We start from the raw sequence: 23,166 nt of genomic DNA, 5'->3' as shown, positions 1-23,166 counted from the left end.
TATGTGCCCAAAGACATTTTGTTGATGGCGTCTACTGATTGAAAGTTCCCTGACAAAGGTGTGCTGACAGCAGTTGTGATATCAGTTTAGGCAGCTGGCAGCAGTGTCACTGGCTCTCCAGAAATGAAACCACTACATACACACACTAAACCCTTTCCCGCACTTTAGCCACAGTGCAGGTAGTGATATCACAGTAAGTGGGACAACAAGCTCTACCACTGGTCCAGGCCGACCAGAAGCACTAATTACTGCAGGAGAGGGTAGTGGATTTGCTGGCATTCTCTGTGAAAAGTGGAATTAGCAGCCCTGGATCTGGAGGAGGAGCTCCTTGAGTCAGGAGTCTGCTGAGCAAAATATACCTCTGGAGGAAGCTGGTGGTAACATTGACAAGGTCCCAACAAAACACCTCCCTCCAACCCCATTTTCATTACAGTCCACCCCATCTCCTAGTCACAGCGACTCCCTGCCACCATACCAACTCACTTTCTCTACACAGTTACAGCATCTGCCACCCACCTCTCGCTGGTCACTGTGCCTCTCTACCAACCACTTTACAGATCACAGCACCTCTGAATGCAAACCTCTTCCCCTCCATTATGCTACCTTTAGTCTACCCATCTTTTACCTCTTCCAGAGTTTCCCTCCTATCCATCTCCCCCCACCCGGTTTCATTACACTGCCTTTGTGCCATGCATTCCTCACACTCCAGGTCAAAGCACGTACATTCCACCTCATACACCCCACCCCAAGACCCACTTTCCAACCCTTCCCCTATGGTGTGTGTGGGGTGCAGCTTGGTATCTTTGCCTTGGGCACTGGATGGCCTTGTCCCAGCACTGGCAGCATTGATAGGAAATTGTGGGGCGTATTCATATGTATATCATCACCATGCTGAATGCTGCCGACATTGGGGATGTAAACATGCCCTGCCTGCCACTGAGCCTGCCATCAGCCTGTATTGCAAAGGTGAGCAGATGGGGAAGGGGAATGTCCAGAGGTAACAGAGAAAGGATTACAGTTTGGAGTGTTGACTCTCTATTTTCAGTGTACCTAAAATCATAAGTAATGGCAGGGTTTCATTTTTAAAATAATGATTGTGCTGAACTTTGTATATGTTCCTGAGACTCTGGCTTGCAGGACAGCAATTTCAGTATATTTTATGAGTACAAGAAGGCTTTTCTTTAACTATGCCCCTTAAAGCCCCTCCCACTCTTACCCCATTGTGGACCCACCCACAGTTTGCCATGACACGCTACAAGTCCCACATTACTACTCTACTTAGAGGTTGTAAACATCCCTTTACACTTTGTACTTGTAGGTAAGCCTAGACTAAGGCTTACCTATAGGTGCTGTAAATATCTCCTAAACGTGCGCTGTTTAGGAGATATTTACAGTATACTGCCCCGTGCCATTTCTTCAGTAGCGAGTGCTGTGACCAGCGGCTCCCATGCGGCTCTGGACAGTCACAGAGCTGGAGTCCGTGGCCCTGGAAAGAAATAGCAGTGAAGATGGATGCGGCCTGAAGCAGGAACTGCGCAGGCTTAGTTTGCAGGTGTCACATAATATGCTAGTATGCGATGCATACTAGCACATTATGTCTTTACTTTGCAGGGGAGGGAGAAGGAAAAATGTTGATCAAGGGTTTACTTCCTCTTTAAGCTACTCTCTCACCCCCCCTCCCCTTTCAGCCCCCTCCCTCTCACCCGCCCTTACCTCATCTCTATTTAATTTAATGTGTTTTAATAATTTATTTATTCTTTTTTTTTTACCACTTCAGCAAACTTTGTCTGGAGGCTTATTCAACTTAACGTTCATTTTCTGTCTCCTTTTCAGTTTCTCATCATTGTGGTAACTGCGTTCCCTTTTTTTTTTTTATTATAAAGCTTTATTCCGACGGTACATGAAGGTAAGATAGGAGATCAGTATATTATCACGGGAAACAATAAAAAAAAAAAGAAGGGGCTAAGGAGCTCCCCGCGCCCACTCCTACGACCAGTCACAGAGTTAACCAAGTTAATATATATGCCATGGTACCTACATACTAACACCCTTCCCTCTCTCTCCCCTTACTTTCCTATGCAGGACCTTTAACAAGCTAAGCTTCTACTGGCTATTATTTAACTTTACCAGAGCAAACGCCCTATAGCTCCTGTTTTAGTCTGGTATTCCATTTCCCTAGGGAACTGGCGGTTTTATCATTGTATCCCACTGTTGTATTCTTTGCTTCCTATTACGGTCAACCCATTTTTTTCAAACCAAGGCTTCCACATTCTGTCAAATTCTTTAAAGTTACCTCTCTTGATATACTCTATTCTTTCCCTGCATAGGGTTTAATTTAAAGTAGCAATCCAATCTTTTACTGTGGGGGGTTCCTTTGATTGCCATTTCAGTGCGATCGTTTTTCTGGCCTGGAACAAGCATCTCAAAATTGCCAGTATGGTACTTTTCCTCTCCCCCTGTACCCATCTATACCCGAGAATGCATACTATGGCCTCCTTCTCCACTAAAATACCAAATATATATCTCTCAAGCTTTCAGTCACCCCCTCCCAGTATTGGAACAACTTGGGACATCTCCACAATATGTGAATGAGATCCCCAGTCCCCCGACATCTGGGACAGCTATCATTAGATCTTCTTCTGAACTTATAGAGTCATTTAGGTGTATAATAAGCTCTGTTTAACAGCATCAGGTGCGATATCTTCTTATCTTCTGGGGGGGGGGGGGGGGCCGATAACAATGGTCCCATCTCTAAAATTCTCTTCCACTGCGCTTGCATCATTGCCCCTACATCCTTTTCCCATTTAGCTCTTACATCATGGAGTAAACCCTCACCATTAACTACATTACTTAGTTGTTTATAGATCTTAGATATTAACCCCTTAGTGGGGGCTACCTGTAATATACATTGAAATAGTGGCGTTTCTTTCCACACTAAACTGTGGTTCTTAAATTGAGGTTTGAGAGCATGTTCTAACTAACAGTACGTAAAAAAGGAACTCTGCGGCAAATTAAATTCACATTCCAACTCCGGAAGTTTCTTTAGTGTATTACCTGTATATAGTTGTCTTAGCCGTTTAATACCTTGATCTTCCCACTCTCTAACTTTTCCTATCTTAAGAATTTCCTGCAGATTACGATTGTTCCAAATGGGAGTATATTCAGTAACCCCATTGTATCTCATCTGTTTTTTAACTATTTTCCATACTTTGGTTAACATTTTGATTGTGGGGTATTCATAATGGAAGGAGCTTGCTTCTAGGGCCTCAATTATTGTATTATGTAAAGCACCTATCAACAAGATTCTGCCATTTGGGGAACCCCACACCCCAATAACTGCTGCAGTTGGGTTGATAAAAAATAGCGTTGGGTTGATTGCTTGGGTTGATAAAAAATAGCGTTCTGTTTGTGGGAGGGCAAAGCCACCATCCCTCACCGGGAGCTGAAGTACATGTAACCATATCCTGGCTTGTCCCCCTTTCCATATCAATTCCCTAAAGAGGCTCTCAATTTTATTGAACCACTTCTTGCATATCCACACTGGAGAATTGTGCAGAACATACAATTGTGGCATCCAGATCATTTTTATTAAACTACATCTTCCTTCCACTGATAGGGGAAAATGTTTGCAAATGCCTATCTTTTGTTTGAATTTCAACAAGAGTGGAATAAGGTTTTTACTAATGTATTGGTTAGGGTCCTTTGTCATGACAATTCCCAAGTATTTCAATGCATCCACTGTCACCAACTGGGGCATTCCATGTACTGTTGACGCACTTATGGGGTCTATAGGTAATAACACAGACTTCTCCCTGTTTATCTCCAGACCTGTAAAACTGCCAAATGATTCCAATATTCTCGTTGCCTTTAACAATGAATTACTGGCATCACCCAGGAATAGCAAGATATCGTCCGCATACAGCGCAATTCTTTCTTCGCCCATCTTTCTCTGGAAACCAATAATCTCGGAACTCGCTCTTATGGAGACAGCCAGGGGCTCCATCGCCAAAGCGAAAAGCAATGGAGATAATGGACACCCCTGTCTCGTCCCCCTCTCAAGTTCAAACCAGTCCGATAACTCACCGTTAATTTTTTATCTTGCCTTAGGTCTATCATACAGCATTTTAATCCAAGAAATAAATGAGGGACCAAATCCAAATTTCCCCAGCACTCGCCAAATATATCCCCACTCCACACTATCGAAGGCTTTAGTCACATCTAAAGTCAATACCGCCCTTGAACCCTCATTCTCAGTTGGAGACTGTAGATTCAAGAAGGCCCTTCTAATATTCAAACTCGTGGATCTATTGGCTATAAAACTCGCCTGATCCCTATGGACCAGGTTGTGAATAACTCTAATCTAGCTGCCAAGACCTTGGCCAGAATCGATGCATAAAAGAGAAATTGGCCTATAAGCAGACACATTGAGAGGGTCCTTTCCATCTTTCTGCAGTACTATGATAGTTGCCTCCATCATAGAAGCAGGCAGATGGCCCCCCTTGGTTGTCCCTCCTAGAGTTTTAACCACTTAAGGACCAGCCTCGTTTTGGATTTTAGGTGTTTACACGTTTAAAACAGGTTTTTCTGCTAGAAAATTACTTAGAACCCCCAAACATTATATATGGTTTTTCTTCTAACACCTTAGAGAATAAAGTGGCAGTCGTTGCAATACTTTTTTTTGCACCATATTTGCGCAGAGGTCTTAAAAGCGCACTTTTTTTTTGGAAAAAATTCACTTTTTTGAATAAAAAAAATAAGACAACAGTAAAGTTAGCCCATTTTTTTTAAAATTGTGAAATATAATGGTACGCCAAGTAAATTGATACCCAACATGTTATGCTTCAAAATTGCGCCCGCTCGTGGAATGGCGTCAAACTTTTACCCTCAAAAATCTCCACAGGCGATGTTTAAAAAATTGTACAGGTTGCATATTTTGCGGTACAGAGGAGGGCTAGGGCTAGAATTATTTCTCTCGCTCTACCGGTCGTGGCGGTACCTCATATGTGTGGTTTAACCACCATTTTCATATGCGGGCGCTACTCGCGTATGCGTTTGCTTCTGCGCCCGAGCTCCTCGGGACGGGGGGGGGGTTTAAAATTTTTTTTTTTTTTTACTTTTATTATTTATTTTACATTATTTTATTTATTTTTACACTGTTTAAAAAAAAAAATTGTGTCACTTTTATTCCTATTACAAGGAACGTAAACATCCCTTGTAATAGAAAAAAGCATGACAGGTCCTCTTAAATATGAGATCTGGGGTCAAAAAGACCTCAGATCTCATATTTACACTAAAAGGCAATAAAAAAAAGTAATTTAACAAAATGACATTGAAAAAAATATGCCTTTAAGAGGCGTGGACGGAAGTGACGTTTTGACGTCGCTTCCGCCCAGCAGTGTCATGGAGACGAGTGGGCGCCATCTTAGCCTCAATCATCTCATCTCCAGGTACACCACAGGGAAGGATGCGATCGCCTCCGCCGCTACCGACGGCTCCAGTAAGCGGCGGAAGGCACCGGATCTCGGCGGGAGGGGGGCCCTGTCCCGCCACCGATAAAAGTGATCTTGCGGCGAATCCGCCACAGGGACCACTTTTATCTGAAAGCCGGCCACCGCACGAAAATGGCGATACCGGGGTTATGGCAGCTAGCTGCTGCCATAACAACGATATCCCCGTTTAAAGTTTGGACGTACATCGTCGTGCGGCGGTCGGTAAGTGGTTAAGCAACTCTGGGATTAATACATCACCATAGTGTTTATAGGCCTCAATTGGAAGTCTATCTGGGCCAGGAGATTTTTGGTTTGCCATACTGGCGACCGCTTGTTGAAGTTCTGCAAGTGTTATTGGTGTTTCTAATAGATCCCTTCCTCCTGCAAGATGGCCGGAATTACCAGATCCCCCAAGAACTCCTCCATTCCCTTTTTCTGCGTGGTATAGAGAGTTTCATAATAGTCCCTGAATATTTGCACTATCTTTGAAGTATTTGAAAATATATCACCTCCTAAGGACCTGATGGCAAGAATAGTGGATGGAGCAGTATTGGACTTCACCAACTGTGCCAACACCTTTCCCACTCTTTCCCCCTCTACCAAGGAGACCTGTCGCTGGAGAAGGCACCTAGTCTCTGCCTTCTGCATAATAACTACCTTGTACTTTTGTTTATCTAGCCCAAATGTTTCCTTCTCAGGGATTAGGTCTATTATATAATTATTTTCAGCCCCAAGCACCTCTCTTAACTGGTTCCCGACCGGCGCATGCCGATGTATGTTGGTAGAATGGCACGGCTAGGCAAATGGACTTACAGGAACGTCCATTTGAATTCCCTGCCGTGCCATTGCGTGCGTGCCGGGAGTTCCGTGAGTCGGGTCCCGCGGACTCGATCGCCACGGGGATACCCGCGATCGCCTCACGGAGAGGATGAACGGGGAGATGCTGATGTAAACAGCATCTCCCCGTTCTGCCTAGTGACAAGTGTCACTGCTCCCTGTCATCGGGAGCAGTGATCAGAGTAATGACACTGCTAGTCCATCCCCCTACAGTTAGTAAACACTCCCCTAGGATACACTTAACCCCTCCCCACCCCCTAGTGGTTAACCCCTTCACTGCCAGTGTCATTTACACAGTAATCAGTGTATTTTTAATCGCACTGATCGCTGTATAAATGACAATGGTCCCAAAAATGTGTCAAAAATGTCCGACATGTCCGCCATAACGTCGCAGTCACAATAAAAAAAAAAAAATCGCTGATTGCTGCCATTACTAGTAAAAAAAAAAATATTAATAAAAATGCCATAAAACTATCTCCTATTTAGTAAACGCTATAACTTTTGCGCAAACCAATCAATAAACTCTTATTGTGATTTTTTTTTTTTTTTTACCAAAAATATGTAGAAGGATACGATCGGCCTAAACTGAGGAAAAAAATGTTTTTTATATATTTTTGGGGGATATTTATTATAGCAAAATGTAAAAAATAATGCATTTTTTTTCAAAATTGTCGCTCTTATTTTGTTTATAGCGCAAAAAATAAAAATCACAGAGGCGATCAAATGCCACCAAAAGAAAGCTCTATTTGTGGGAAAAAAAGGACGTAAATTTTGTTTGGGAGCCACGTCGCATGACCGCGCAATTGTCAATTAAAGCGACGCAGTGCCGAATCGCAAAAAATGCTCTGGTCAGGAAGGGGGTAAAATCTTCCGGGGCTGAAGTGGTTAAGCCACCTGCTGTATTAGTACACCTCTACAGAAGGCCTTCAAGGCATTCCACATCACGACAGGCGAAACTGTTCCTTCATTAATTTCTACAAATTCTCTCAATTTAGGGAGAACCCCATCTGCTTTTTTAATTAATTCAAACCAGTACGGATTTATTTACCACTCTTTCCGGATTTTGTTCCCTCCCAGGTTCAATATAACCACCACAGGGGAATGATCCGATATGCCTCTTGGCCAATATAAGATTTTCTCGGTAATCTGTAGTGCTCTATCATTCCCCAAAACCAAATCTATCCTAGAGAGCGCGGAATAAGAGGCTGAATAGCATGAATATTGTGCGACTCCTGGATTCCGCACTCTCCATAGGTCTAGTAACCCCACTTCGTCCAAGAATTGACGTAAGCGACTCTTCTCCACAGACTCCGAGGGAGTCCGTACAGGAAATCGATCCAGTTTTCTATCCAAAATCTCATTAAAATCACCTACCGCTATAATCGGCACCCCTTCTTTGTCTAGCTGGAATTCAATCTAAACATAACATCTAAATTAAAGGGCGGAGGAATGTATATATTTGCCACCACATGCATATTACTATCAATTGAGCAGTATAAAAAAATAAATTGGCCCAACTCGTCAATACTGGACTGCCTGCAGGAAACGTTCACCCCTGTTTTCACCATAATGCTCACCCCCCTACTATAGAACGAGTGAACCTCATGGAATTGACATTGATATTTCTTCGACTGTAATTGCTGGAGTGTATTTTTAGTTAAATGCTTTTCCTGCAGGCAGACCAGATCTACACCGCAGCTCTCCATCATGGAGAGTACTGCCAGCTTTTTGAGCGGTGTCCCCAGTTCCCTGACATTCCAGGATCCTATTTTTAGTGTCTTAGCTTGCATCTATATGTCAATAAATATATACCGACCTAGAGGATATATCTAACTAAAATTAAATTCATTACAAATTAATACTTGTCTATCATGCATTTTTAACAGTGAATTCCATTTCACCTCCACTCTAAAATCGTGACTTTAAATGACGTGTCCAACACAACCAACCTAAATACATACTTACTAAATCCTTTCATGTGGGATTCAAATACCTTTTTCGTATAATCAAAACTTTGTGTATAAGCCTGAGTCCAACAAAAGTGATTTCCACTAGTTTTCCTGCTTGCTGCGAGTACCTTTAAACCAAACTTCCCCATTATCAGTGCCTCAGCAATACCTAGATTACCTCCTACCCCATTCCCCCAACCCTCCCCTCCCCCGCCACCCAGCTGGATATCCCCCCTCCCTCTCCTACCCGCCCTCCCCCCCACTTAACTAGGTGAACCCCAGGCCTCCCTTGTTTTTCGCAACAACATTACTTTATCCTTATAGTTAAGAAACTTCATCAGTATTTGTCTAGGATAACCCCCTTCTGGAGGGGCCCTGAAGGGGACTCTATGTGCTCTTACAATCGAGAACATCATTGAGAATGATTCTCTACCAAAAAGTTCAACCAGCCACTTTTCTAGGAACTCCATAGAGTTAGAGCCCTTTTTTCCGGCAGACCCACCAACCTCACATTGTCCCTCCGACTCCTATTCTCCATTTTGGAAGCCTGCTTAGATATCTGTTCCTTCATCCTTTTCACTTCTTTCATTAATGGGGATATATCATCTTCTAGCTGGCTGACCCATTCTTCCAAGGCTGTCGTTCTCTCTGCTGTTTTTTGTAAGTCCTGTCTGACCAGTATCAGATCCTCTTTTACTCCCTTCATCTGTTCGCAAAGTTCTTTAATTGAGTTATTGCATACACTCACTGCCATAAGTACATCCATTAGGGTTGGCTCTTTCTCTGGGGGCAAAGTTGGGTCAGTTGTTACATCTGTACCTACATTTTGATCACTAGTCCCCTGACCTTTATTGCTATGTATTTTAGTCGACGGTGCTGCGACAGATAGCTGGGTCTGGCCCTGGCTTAATTTATTTATTTTAAAACAAAAATTGTATGTGTTTTAATTTTATTTACTCCTAAAAAAAGGCCCACCAAAGTCCTCAGCACCAGGCCCATAATGCTCTTAATCAGGCCCTGGTAGTAGGGATTATCCTGGGCTGGCCCACAATTATTTTGTTTGCAGAGTCCAATCCTCCTGTAGGCAGCAATATAACCCACTTTTCTAAATTATGTGTCCCTCAATGGATAAGAAAACAGAATTTTTATACTCACCAAACCCATTGAGGGACACAGCTTGAAGGTATTTAAATAATGGAGGGTTATACTGCCTCCAACAAAAGAAATGAACCTAAGGCACATAAAATGGATGCATTGAATGACTGCCTCTTTAACCACTTCAGCCCCGGAAGGATTTACCCCCTTCCTGACCAGAGCACTTTTTACAATTTGGCATTGCATCGTTTTAACTGCTAATTGCACGGTCATGCAATGCTGTACCCAAACGAAATTTGCGTCCTTTTCTTCCCACAAATAGAGCTTTCTTTTGATGGTATTTGATCACCTCTGCCGTTTTTATTTTTGCGCTATAAATGGAAAAAGACCAAAAATTTTGAAAAAAAATGATATTTTCTACTTTTTGTTATAAAAAAAAAAATCCAATAAACTCAATTTTAGTCATACATTTAGGCCAAAATGTATTCGGCCACATGTCTTTGGTAAAAAAAATGTCAATAAGTGTATATTTATTGGTTTGCGCAAAAGTTATAGCGTCTACAAGCTAGGGTACATTTTCTGGAATTTACACAGATTTTAGTTTATGACTGCCTATGTCATTTCTTGAGGTGCTAAAATGGCAGGGCAGTACAAACCCCCCCAAATGACCCCATTTTGGAAAGTAGACACCCCAAGGAAATTCCTGAGAGGCATGTTGATCTCATTGAATATTAATTTTTTTGTCCCAAGTGATTGAATAATGACAAAAAAAAAAAAAAATTACAAAAAGTTGTCACTAAATGATATATTGCTCACACAGGCCATGGGCATATGTGGAATTGCACCCCAAAATACATTCAGCTGCTTCTCCTGAGTACGGGGATACCACATGTGTGGGACTTTTTGGGAGCCTAGCCGCGTACGGGGCCCTGAAAACCAATCACCGCCTTCAGGATTTCTAAGGGCGTAAATTTTTGATTTCACTCCTCACTACCTATCACAGTTTTGAAGGCCATAACATGCCCAGATGGCACAAACCCCCCCCCCCCCCAAATGACCCCATTTTGGAAAGTAGACACCCCAAGCTATTTGCTGAGAGGCATGTTGAGTCCATGGAATATTTTATATTTTGACACAAGTTGCGGGAAAGTGACACATTTTTTTTTTTGCACAAAGTTGTCACTAAATGATATATTGCTCACACAGGCCATGGGCATATGTGGAATTGCACCCCAAAATAAATTTAGCTGCTTCTCCTGAGTATGGGGATACCACATGTGTGGGACTTTTTGGGAGCCTAGCCGCGTACGGGGCCCCGAAAACCAATCTCTGCCTTCAGGATTTCTAAGGGTGTAAATTTTTGATTTCACTCTTCACTGCCTATCACAGTTTCGGAGGCCATGGAATGCCCAGGTGGCACCCCTCCCCCCCCAAATGACCCCATTTTGGAAAGTAGACATCCCAAGCTATTTGCTGAGAGGCATGGTGAGTATTTTGCAGCTCTCATTTGTTTTTGAAAATGAAGAAAGGCAAGAAAAAACTTTTTTTTTCTTTTTTCAATTTTTAAAACTTTGTGACAAAAAGTGAGGTTTGCAAAATACTCACTATACCTCTCAGCAAATAGCTTGGGGTGTCTACTTTCCAAAATAGGGTCATTTGGGGGGGGGGGATTGTGCCACCTGGGCATTCCATTGCCTCCAAAACTGTGATAGGCAGTGAAGAGTGAAATCAAAAATTTATGCCTTTAGAAAGCCTGAAGGCGGTGCTTGGTTTTCGGGGTCCCGTACGCGGCTAGGCTCCCAAAAAGTCTCACACATGTGGTATCCCCGTACTCAGGAGAAGCAACAGAATGTATTTTGGGGTGTAATTTCACATATTCCTATGGCATGTTTGAGCAATATATCATTTAGTGACAACTTTGTGCAAAAAAAAAAAAAAATTTGTCTCTTTCCCGCAACTTGTGTCACAATATAAAATATTCCATGGACTCGACATGCCTCTCAGCAAATAGCTTGGGGTGTCTACTTTCCAAAATGGGGTCATTTGGGGGGGGTTTGAACTGTCCTGGCATTTTATGCACAACATTTAGAAGCTTATGTCACACATCACCCACTCTTCTAACCACTTGAAGACAAAGCCCTTTCTGACACTTTTTGTTTACATGAAAAAATTATTTTTTTTTGCAAGAAAATTACTTTGAACCCCCAAACATTATATATTTTTTTAAAGCAAATGCCCTACAGATTAAAATGGTGGGTGTTTCATTTTTTTTTTCACACAGTATGTGCGCAGCGATTTTTCAACGCATTTTTTGGGGAAAAAACACACTTTTTAAAATTTTAATGCACTAAAACACACTATATTGCCCAGGGGTGCTTTTTTTTTTTTTTTCTTTATTTTTTTTTGCTTTTTTATCTTATTTTTAAACTGTTCCTTTCATTTTTTTTTTTAATCATTTTTATTGTTATCTCAGAGAATGTAAATATCCCCTATGATAGCAATAGGTAGTGACACGTACTCTTTTTTGAAAAAAATGGGGTCTATTAGACCTTAGATCTCTCCTCTGCCCTCAAAGCATCTGACCACACCAAGATCGGTGTGATAAAATGCTTTCCCAATTTCCCAATGGCGCTGTTTACATCCGGCGAAATCTAAGTCATGAAATGCTCATAGCTTCCGGTTTCTTAGGCCATAGAGATGTTTGGAGTCACTCTGGTCACTGATCAGCTCTATGGTCAGCTGGCTGAATCACCGGCTGCATTCTCAGGTTCCCTGTTGAGACAGGAGAGCCAGAGAAAAACACGGAAGACGGTGGGGGGGGACATTCCCTCCCACTGCTTGTAAAAGCAGTCTAGAGGCTAATTAGCCGCTAGGATTGCTTTTACATGAAAGCCGACCGCTGGCTGAAAAGAATGATACCTAAACCTGCAGGCATCATTCTGGTATAACCACTCAAAGTCGTGAATGGCGTACCTGAAGACAAAAAAATGGTTAACAATAGAACACAGTAAACGGTAAAGTATAAAAAATTGCATACCTGAAAAGCAAACATGATAAAACATAATAACAATAAAACATTGCAGAATAGAATACAGTAAAAAAGAGCAGAACAATAGAGAGAGAATAGAGAGAGAGAGAACAATAAAATGACAACTATTTTTTTTAAATTTTATATATATATATATATATATATATATATATATATATATATATATATATTTTATTTTTTTACACTTTTTTTTGTAACTAACTTTTATAACTGTAACCGGTTCCAGGTTCGGGTCTCTCAAAATGTGATGGCATCTTGGGAGACCCTGTGAAAGTGTGCCTAGTTTGTGCAATGCTATACCCTACGCTAATACTCAACAAGTGCATGGTAGGGTTCAAAACCTTCACCAATGCAAAGACCAGGATTGTCAGGACAGGAGGGACAATAATAGCGGGTGTCACGCCTGTATCCGCGCTTGCTGCAGACACATCTTTTTTGGGGGGGTTAGTTGGGTAGGGGTACTCGGGAGGACATAAAGAAAATGCCTCTCATGCAGCCAACTGCATTTGGTTGGGGATGTGAATGGGGGAAGTACAGGCGCTGCAGAAGTGGTGGGTTCCCAATTAGGATTGGCGAATGCTGCAGGAAGGGCACTATGGGCACGACAGGCCTGTGTTTGTCTTCTTGGTGGCAGCGGGACAGTACTTGTGCTTGCTACCTCACCAGCTTGAACTGCACTTATGGGACTCGCCACGTCACCAAGTGTTACTGCAGTGCTGGTTTGACTATGACCGGGGTGTACTAAGCCGCTGGTGCTTGCCAGTTCACCAAAATGCTACCAAAAAAACTGTTAGCGATCGCAGGGATCAGGCCTGACTCTGCGAACGCTGCAGTTATGCGTTTAGTGTTTTGTAAGTGACAGTGATCGATCGATACTGCACTTGGGTGGGCTGGGCGGAGGGGCAAAACGCAGGTGCTAGCAGGTATCTGGGCTGATCCCGCTAACACTGCGTTTTTGGGAACCCTAAACTGCTGGGGACGCTAGTATAGATCTGATCAGATATTGATCCGTTCAGATACTATACCACTAAGGGAGGTGTATGCTGCGTGTGTGGGTGTTAGCGGTACTGGTGCTAATCTGACACTGCCTGGGGCGACGCATATCACCGCCGGGCGATCAGGCGGCTAAACCTTTATTAGGTAATAAATGGCAGGTGCCCTGACACTATAAAAAATAAATGAACTAACCAGTGTCACCCGTAACAGTTATACGGTGATCAGTGGTGAAAGGGTTAACTAGGGGGCAATCAAGGGGTTAAAACATTTATTAGGTAGTATATGGGGGTCTGTGACGCTATAAAACGCTGACGGCGAACCTAAATATTTACCTCCCTAACTAGCGTCACCAGCGACACTAATGCAGCGATCAGAAAAATAGCAACACTGGCGACGGGGGGTGATCAAGGGGTTAAAACTTTTTTGGGGGGGTTAGGGGGTATCCTAGACCTAAAGGGGGCTAACCCTAACTGCCCTACCACACTAACTGTCACAAACAGTATATAGCATTTCTCACAAGGCCTGGTATATAGCATTTCTCACATTCCTGGTATATAGCATTTCTCACAAATCCTGGTATATAGCACCATGCAGTAATCAGAAAAAAAAAAACTGCTTGGTGTCAGTGTGACGGGGGGGGTGATCGGGGGTGTAATGTGTGCCTGGCATGTTCTACTGTGTGTGTGTTGGTGCACTCACATTACAATCTTCTCTCCTCGGCGCCGGAATGGAAAATGGCGAGCAGAGATGACATCATTTCCTCTGCCTCTGTGTACAATACAGAGGCAGGGAAATTATCCCATTGGCCAGGAGCGATCGCGAGGGGGGCCACGAATGGATGGCCTCCCCCTCACCACCGATCGCCGGGGAGGATTTGCCGATCGGCGCAGGCACCGGGGGGGGGGGTGTCGATCGGACCCCCCACCCGTGGGCAGGCAAGGACGTGCATCGTCGTGCGGCGGTCGGCAACTGGTTAAGGCTATAACTCCTACAACGTCACATCTTGCCAGGTGTAGCTAGCGGTCCAAAGAGCAAAGTTGATGGACTAAATGTTCCTCAAAGGACTCTGAGTAAAGAACTTTATGCGGAGTACAAAAATCCTATTTTCTTTATTGTCCATTGAATGACAGGTTGGAGTTCTTAAGCAGTAGAGAGTCATCTAAAAAGTAGTATTAACTTAAGGAAGGGCACACCTAAATACCATAGATGAAGCAGCCCAACAAGGGAAAAAAAGCAGTTTGCAACTCTTTGGTTGAAGCTAGCATATGCTGAGGTACATGCATCTATCTCATAAAACTTAGAAAATGTGTAAACAGAGGACCAGGCTGTACCCTCTGAGTCTGCTGTACAGCTCTGAGTCTCAGAGGCCTGATAATGAAAAGCCCAAGAGGTACCCGCTGCTCTAGTTGAGTTGACTTTAATGGGAAAAGGAGGCATTTTCTCTCTCAACCCATAGGCCTGCACAACAATCTGTCACATCCACTTAGTGGATGTGGAAGTTGGAGAACCTCTTTTAGGAACTTCTGGAATAACAAACAGATTCGATTTGTATAAATGAAGCAATGGCAAACACATATTGAATCACCTTTGGATGCACAGACCATTCCCCTTGGTCCAGATACTATCTCCCTAGGAAACATGCCTGCTAACTCTCCACCTCAGGAAAGTGCACCACACAGATTATTGGAGCTAAAGCTCTGCCCAAGAAGGGATGTACTCTAATCCTGTTGCCATCGCCACACTCCTGGTGACCCCCCCCCCCCAATGACTGATGACATGATAGTCTTTCAATGTTAAGGAAGAAAAGACCTGCCTCTGAGAATGCAGGGGACAGAAGCCACAACGACCAAGACATGGTTGCAGGAAATAAATTTGCTCTGTGTATGGCTGGCCTTAGTGGTGTAGGAAGAGGGAGGAACACAAGCTGAAGCAAAATCAGAAATAGTCGCTGACAGAGACACAAGATACACAATATTTTTCTGTGCCAATCTTTGCCCTTTAACATTTCAAACAATATCAGCAGTACAAGGTGCATTTGTAACTGCAGAGTGATCACCCTTCCATTTGGAAACAGACATGTTGCTTACACTCAAAGCGGAGAAGGAGCTTTGAATCCCTTAGGAATACTCACAGACCCGGAGTGGTTTATTAAAGCAGAAGAGGCTCTGAGCCACATGCCACTGCAGATGGGGAGAAAAAGTAATGTATAGACTATAGGGTTTATTTACTAAAGGCAAATCCACTTTGCACTGCAAGTGCACTTTGAAGTGCCCTTGAAAGTGTAGTTGCTGTCAATCTGAGGGGGAAATGCAAGGAAAATAAAAAACAGAATTTTTGCTTGTACGTAATTGGATGATAAAATCATCAGTTCAAAAAAAACTGGGAAAACTTATTTACTCGAGTATAAGCCTAGGGTGGGAAAATGTAGCAGCTACTGGGTAAACAATGCCCATCTGCAGCCGTACCTTTGATTACTAAAACAGCAGGTGTCTTCCGCTGTGTTATGCAGTCTGTTCAGCGGCTGTCCATTGTAACAAAGCCCCGCCTCCTCCTCATCCGTGATAGACGGAACACTGATACAATGCTGGGAAACTGTATCAGTGTTCCGTCTATCACGGACGAGGAGGAGATGGGGCTTTGTTACAGTGGATGGCTGCCGAACAGACTGCATAACACAGCGGGAGACACCCACCGTTTTAGTAATCAAAAGGTACGGCTGCAGATGGGCACCCTCACTCGAGTATAAGCCGAGGGGGGGGGGGGGTTCAGCCTAAAAAATGAGCTGAAAAACTCAGCTTATACTCGAGTATATACAGTAATTGCTTGGATTTATACACACTGAAATGAAACTACTCTGACTCTTGAAGATAAGAGCATGTAATTTTATTATCATAAGTCATTTTTTCAATAAAACACAGATGTGACTACAAAACAGGAATAAGAAACCTTTAATACAGTATATTTCACTAAGCAGGACTGTCTGGTTGTAATGTAGAACTTTCATTTCTCTTCTCTTGTTCCCAGATTATGCAGCTGCCACTCAGTGGAGGAATCAGCATCATGTTCTTCCTGCCTCTTACTGTAACCCAGAACCTTACCCTGATTGAAGAGGGCCTAACATCTGAATTTGTCCATGATATAGACCGGGCATTACAGTCAGTCACCATAAAGCTTAGTTTACCAAAACTGAAGCTGGAGTATGAGGCAGAACTTGGTAGCACATTACAAGATATGAGTATGTTTTTTTTTTTTATTTTAGAGTGCCTTACAAATGTGTTTAAACTATGCCACATGGTACCTGTTATATTTGGTGTTCAACTCTTCACAGCACTTGCTTAAACACAGAAGCTTCTCATTTCACATGTAACAGTACTCAGACCTTGGGCAACCTTTTAGGTGGGAAAGCATGCCCTAACCTATGCAGATATTGATTTTCAATAAGTCAGGATCTACACAGATACCACTGCAGGCTGAAGCAGCTCTTTAAAGGAGAAATGTGGACACGTAAAAAAAAGCAAACATACATACTCCCCTGCATGCTGCAGCATTGTTCTGATGCTGCAGCTGTCCCCTGCCGGCTCTAAGCCTGAGAACAGAGCAATCAGATGACTGCTGATCCCTTGGGTCTAAGTCTTCCCAGAGCAGAGAGCGGTGACTGTCAGTCACCACTCTCTGCCCTGCCCCTCCAGCGCTCACAAGAGGCTGTCAATCAGCTGGAGGTCCCTCCCCTGTCATTTTGTTCCTCTTGGTGTCAGGAACACTTGTCAGAAGTGATTCATGCTGATAGAGGAATGAAGCAGCAAACAAAAATGACACTTAGTGCTCTTAATTGAGACAAGTACACACTATAGAGGCATATGCTTTGTTAATATGTCGTGTCTGAGGTTTACAACCACTTTAATATCATTGCATTGTCCATGTTAACACTAACCAAAGATCTACTAGCTTCATTGATAAGCGGTAATATAGAATCAAAAGATTAAGGCAAATGGTATAGCATACAGAATTGTTAAAACAGATAGCGATTCACTGTCCACACATTAAGTGTGAAAATAGTAACCTCCTCTGAAACCTATAATATATTTAAAATAGGTTCCTCCATCCACATGCCAAATTGAAACAGTTTATCAAACAATGTATCAGTAACGGCTGAATTCAGAACACATTTGAGGATTCTGGAGCAAGTAAAACAGATAATTAATATTATAGGGTGTTTTGACATCTGTGCTGATTATATATTCTCTTGATGGTGTTTTACACATTATCTTGAACTGTAATCAAATTACAAATTCTTGGGCTCTATGTAAAAAATTGGAGGCATGTGTCTGAATTACAAATAGATTACCCATAACCAATTTTTCTACACATAATGCACAAAACTTAATTGGATGCTAGAAGCAATTCCTATTATAATTCGCAAATATTTTTGATGCTCCTACTGTGCTGCACAATATAGACAGACTTACCCTATATAGACACCATGTCACTTCTCCTGTTTTTGGACTACTAGTGTCAATAACAACATTAGTTGTTTGAACTCTTTCCCCTGTAAGTCATTCTGTAATGAACTCTACGCCTCTAAGTTTAACAAGAAGGCAGAACCAATTGAAACTTGATTTTAACTGACAGCTTGCGTGTGGGTACTAAATGTGAACACAGAGTTCAGGTAACTGTTTTAAATAAACAAAAATATTTAAAGACTTATGGTATAAATGGGTACATTATACTTTGGATGTGTTTTTTTAACAAGACAAAGTGCAGTAAAACTGGCCATACATTACACAATGTTTTTTGTTCAATTTACTTTTGATTTACCTCTATGTGGTGCAAAGGCTTGCCTGATTGCATACAAATATATGTTTGACCTCATATTGTATGGTTTTGATAAATCTAAAGGAAAATTGTACAAGAAAGTTGTAGAATGTATGGTCAGCCTTATGAGCAAAGTAAAGTTTAAGGAGGAGCAAAATTCTGCATTGTGGCCTCTTTACAGGTTAGCTTGATCTGACCCAGAATGTGAAGTGCTACATAGAGAAAGTTTTATGTAAAAAAAAAATACAAAACAGCAAAATGTCACCATGTATCTATATTTGGTCTAATGTAATTTCTATTTTGTTTAGAACTCCAGCCACTCTTCTCAGCTCCAGACTTCAGTAAAATTTCTTCCAAATCTCTGAAGCTCACACAGGCTGTTCACAAGGTTGCAATGGAACTAAATGAAGATGGAAGAGAGGAAGTACCAAAAGTGGATCCCAAGCACATCAATCACTTCCCTCTGGAGTTCCATTTGGATCACCCATTCATCTTTGTACTTCGTGCTGATGATAACGGTGCACTCCTGTTCATTGGAAAAGTAATGAATCCTAAAGAACTTTCTCGCTAATCTTGCTGCATTTTATGAAAAATGGTATAAATTGAATAAATTATGGATTCTATTAGCAGCCAAAGGATAAACTGGTTGAGTACTCTTGCCAGAAACAACAATCAGAAATCAGTAATCAGAAACAACTAGTAACCCCTGAAGAATTGGGTTAGGCACATTGAGTTCAGCCTCAGATTCTCCCTCACTGCCCTGTATGAAACTAGTTTTGAATAGATTAGACATCTGGTTGGATATTGTATAGATAGATATTAAGATATCATATTAAATAGAAAACAGCAAGTATACATAGTTGATTAAAAAAACAGTGCAAGGAACAATGTGTGCAAAGAGCCCATAACCTTCAATCAGACTTTACTACAGCCAATAAAAATGATTTCTGGTTGGCTGCTACAGGTCAAGGCCCATTGCATATTTGCCTTATTGAAAATGCCTGTTGGTTTATGTTTGAGAAGTAATAACTATTATTTACAAAGTCTAAACCAGTAACTCTTTACTCCAGAACATTCCTGCTCCAAGGATTCATAAATACTTGCTGTTTTAGGCAACTTCATTTTTGGGCCTTTCTTGTTATATGTCTGTAGGTCTCTTTATCAAATAGCCCCATCATATCTAGAATTGAGTTCTAACTGCGTCCTCTAAAAGAGTATCTACTACTTACCTTAACTGTGTCTGTATATATCCGCTAAGGAAATCACAAAGGCAGCTTTATTTCAACGAACATAAGGGAAAAAAACTTGTTGGGTGCCGTTCAAGATATGTATAAGAAAAAATAATCCTCATCTTCCAATTGAGTGCTTGCCTTGTATCATGTTTCTTTGAGAAAAATATAGAATAACTTCTTTGTATTCCATTTAGCTGAACTAGTTTTCTGTTATATCATTCTATTTCTTCAAAGTGTTGAGGTCCCAGCTGAGCTCTTCTCCTCTGCTATATGCCAGAACAATCCATTGCAATAAAGTGCATTACTTATTGCTCAGGAATCATGTCTCTTGCTTCATTCCATCAATGGAATAATAACCCAGTCTTGGAGCTGTGTAGTTTATTAAAATAATTAATGCACAGGGAATAGCATCTTCAGTAGATGGTATAACAAGTCTAATTAGTCAAGAATGTTCTCTTACCAGTTGTTTCACAAAGATACATTAACATCCAGTGTGTCCTGGGAGTTTCCAAGTGCTGACAGATGCAGCTATCTAACTACACATCTGTTATGAAATAATGGGTTTCATTTTTAAAAGCTTGCTCAAGAAAATGGTGGAATTACCTATGGCAGTGATGGCGAACCTGTGGCACGCATGCCACAGCTCGTGGGCATGCCAGGAGTGTCCTCCGCGGCCGCTGCAGACTTTTTTTAATGTACTTTATGATGACTCCGCTCGTCGCTGCTCTGCCTCTCTCTCCGACCTAAGGGCTGTCTGTAGATCCGTCCGGCCGAGGCGCCGCCCACTCTAGTGGAGTCCTGACTCCTGCTGTGGAGTGATCTCTCTGAGGGAGGGTGCAGTGTCAGGCAGCATTGGTTGCAGGCCTCACGGCGGTAGAAGGAACTGGAAGGCAGCGAGTCAAGCCCAAGGAGCCGACTCTCTGTGCCTGAGACTGACTTTGAGTGGCGGTGGAGCAGAGTAAGTTATGCGCATACAGTGTGGAGTCCTTTCCTCCCCAGCCTTACTTTCTCTGGCCTGCCAATTTCATTCATTGGATTGAGGCTCAGCAACATAAGTTGGCATTATCTTATACTCCACCCTACACTGTGCTATATACGCCGCATATAACTGTATACCACAAGCAGTCTTTATATAAATGTTATTTTAAACGTATTTGTACTTGTAGATTAGGCCAGAGAGAGGATAGTGTTTTTTTGATGGTTTTAATTTGAAATGTACCTTGGTGTCCTTCACTAAGGTCTGTACTTTGGAAAACGTTCACCACAGCCTTGGTCCATGCCTATCCCTGCACTGACAGATGTATACCTTTTTCATAGCGCCACTCAGCACTTTGAAAAAAATAAGTTGGTTTTGTGTTGCAGTTTGGGCACTCGGTCCCAAAAAGGTTCGCCATCACTGACCTTTAGCAACCAGTGAAGATAAAATATTTAAGAATTTTTTGTGTATGGTCAACATAATATTTTTGAATTGCTAAGAGAAAACAGGAGATTACCACGGTTTAGAAGCGTGAGCATGGCTAAGTGTTTTTCCAGAAGTGCCTGGTAAATGTCTGTTTTCAGAATAACCAATCTAAGTATTGGAAGATGTAATTTACTTTTTATATGCCATGTCCCCCTAACTTGTAGGATTGGTTCAGCCTTGTTTAAAGCAGCATTGCTTTAAAGATTTGACTACAGTCCAAGTCCAGTGTTTTAATTCCTAGCTGTGGCTTGGGCTCTCCAGTGAACCACTCATTCCAGGGAGCTCTAGCAGACAAGTCTTCATTTCATGCAGCTCTTGGACTAAGCAATGGTCAGGTCCATAATGCAAGCAAAGTATATGCTGGGCTCTCACAATAGTACTCATTGCATCTTCCACATTGCACCTAAAATGGAAATCATACATGGTAAATCCCAACATATAAAATACCTGCCAAATTATTGTATCCTCACAGCACTTACCCATTAAAAAGGATCTGGGCCAGCTTAAATAATTCGTGTCCAACTTCTAAACTAGAGGCCCCATAACGCTGTGTCACAATCTGAACACTTTTTTTAAGATGTCTTGCTGCTGTGGCCCAGTCACCTATAGATTACAGTTCAAAGTAAGTTTGAAGGACACGAGTCATATATGTCATATAGGTATTAAGAAATATAACAAAGTACCTCTTGATGCTTCACCCTGTGCCAATAGATCAAAAATCTCGCCGATCAACATATGATTTTTGGAAAGAAATTCAATGGCTTCAGATAAACAAGATGTTAAGAGTCCTACTGCCACATCTGTAGATGAAAATATAAGATGTACTCTTTTATAACAATAGGACACAAGCTTCTCCACACGATTAAAACACAAGTGGAGAGGCGCCTCTGGGTGCAGTAGTTTGAACAAACGGCTTTAATCTCATAAATAATACACTAACATTTAGATGATGGTAATAGGCATGGTATGGCTCCAGTTAGGTAACTAACATATAGTATTACTTATGCAGAACAATTCATCCTGTGTAGACTGCCAAGCTTGTACACAGAACAATATCAGTACATATCAAGATGCTTCACCACATACATAGCATAGATAAAAGGTCTGATATGGAAATGTTTGAATATGGCCTTGCCAGGTTAAAGTGTTACTAAACCCACAACAGTAAAATCAGTCTGTATATGCAGTAAAACATGCTTGCTATACTCACTGTGGAACCTAAGGAGTTAATCCTTTACATTGTGTATAAAGGCTGTTTGATCCTCTCTCTTCTCCTCCTCTTCTTCCACTGTCTCCAAAAAATAACCATATATTTACAGAGCCAGGGGACAGGCTGCACATGCTCAGTTTGGTGTGTATTGCTAGAGAATTTTTTTTTTTTTTCATGGGAGGGTGCATGTGATCAGCACAGGGCCAGTCAGCACTGTCCAGACAGAGGATCTCCCCCTCTACAAACTTTACTAGGAACTGATAGAAGTCACAATGCTGCCATATACTGCTGATGAGAAAAGGTATTTATCAGTTTATTATTTACTAAAATAATTGAATTTCCATGTACTGCGGGAGACCAGATATAGTAAATGCAGGTTCTAGGTTTAGTAACACTTTAAGGCATCAAATATGCATACTTAGGAGATTACCTAATTGTACCTAAAAAAATAGGATTTTTATAACAGCTTACCTGCAAAATCCTTTTCTTGGAGTACATCAAGGGACACAGAGCACCATAGTAATCACTATGTGGGTATATAGGCACCTTCAGGTGATGGACCCTGGTATACCCAATACAGGAAGTTCACTCCCTACATAACCCCTCCTCCTACCAGGAGTACCTCAGTTTTTGTAGCAAAGCAATATTCCTAAACCCCAAAAGATGGGAGGGACCTCTGTGTCCCATGGTGTATTCCAAGAAAAGGATTTTACAGGCAAGCTGTTATAAAAATCCTATTTTCTTTATCGTACGTCCCATAGCAATGCTATTTGAGGGGAGGGAGACACAACCCGTAGGGCACCCCCAGACTTGAGGACCTATACTGCTGCCTGCAGCACACTGCGCCCAAAGGCGATATCCTCATGCCTTCTTACATCCACCTGAAAAAACTTGGTGAATGTATGTACTGAAGACCAGGTTGCGGCCTTACAGATCTGAGCCATGGAGGCCTGATGACGCACTGCTCAAGAAGCACTAACCGCCCTAGTAGAGTGCGCTTTGACTTGAAAAGGTGGAATTTTACCCCTTAAATCA

At 42.0% G+C, this 23,166-nt stretch overlaps 2 protein-coding genes across 3 annotated transcripts in view; one reads left to right on the top strand and one right to left on the bottom strand.

Annotated features, from left to right (window-relative positions):
* Nucleotides 1-19,778, top strand: part of SERPINF1 (serpin family F member 1) — a 133,688-nt gene extending 113,910 nt beyond the window's left edge. Inside the window, exon 8 of the mRNA XM_073616622.1 lies at nt 18,536-19,778. Coding sequence (XP_073472723.1) covers nt 18,536-18,798 — 263 coding nt within the window. The 3' untranslated portion in view covers nt 18,799-19,778. The remainder of the gene's footprint in view (nt 1-18,535) is intronic.
* The window catches only part of SMYD4 (SET and MYND domain containing 4), a 117,842-nt gene continuing 110,959 nt past the window's right edge, over nt 16,284-23,166 (bottom strand). For both annotated transcript variants that reach the window (XM_073616619.1, XM_073616618.1), the window contains exons 9-11: nt 21,605-21,721; nt 21,401-21,524; nt 16,284-21,324 (exon numbers count right to left, since the gene is read on the bottom strand). In XM_073616619.1, coding sequence (XP_073472720.1) covers nt 21,159-21,324; nt 21,401-21,524; nt 21,605-21,721 — 407 coding nt within the window. In that variant the 3' untranslated portion in view covers nt 16,284-21,158. The remainder of the gene's footprint in view (nt 21,325-21,400; nt 21,525-21,604; nt 21,722-23,166) is intronic.

Source organism: Aquarana catesbeiana, linkage group LG02, assembly GCF_042186555.1.
Source record: "Aquarana catesbeiana isolate 2022-GZ linkage group LG02, ASM4218655v1, whole genome shotgun sequence".
Classification (NCBI taxonomy): domain Eukaryota; kingdom Metazoa; phylum Chordata; class Amphibia; order Anura; family Ranidae; genus Aquarana; species Aquarana catesbeiana.
This window is presented reverse-complemented; position numbering and strand designations above follow the sequence as displayed.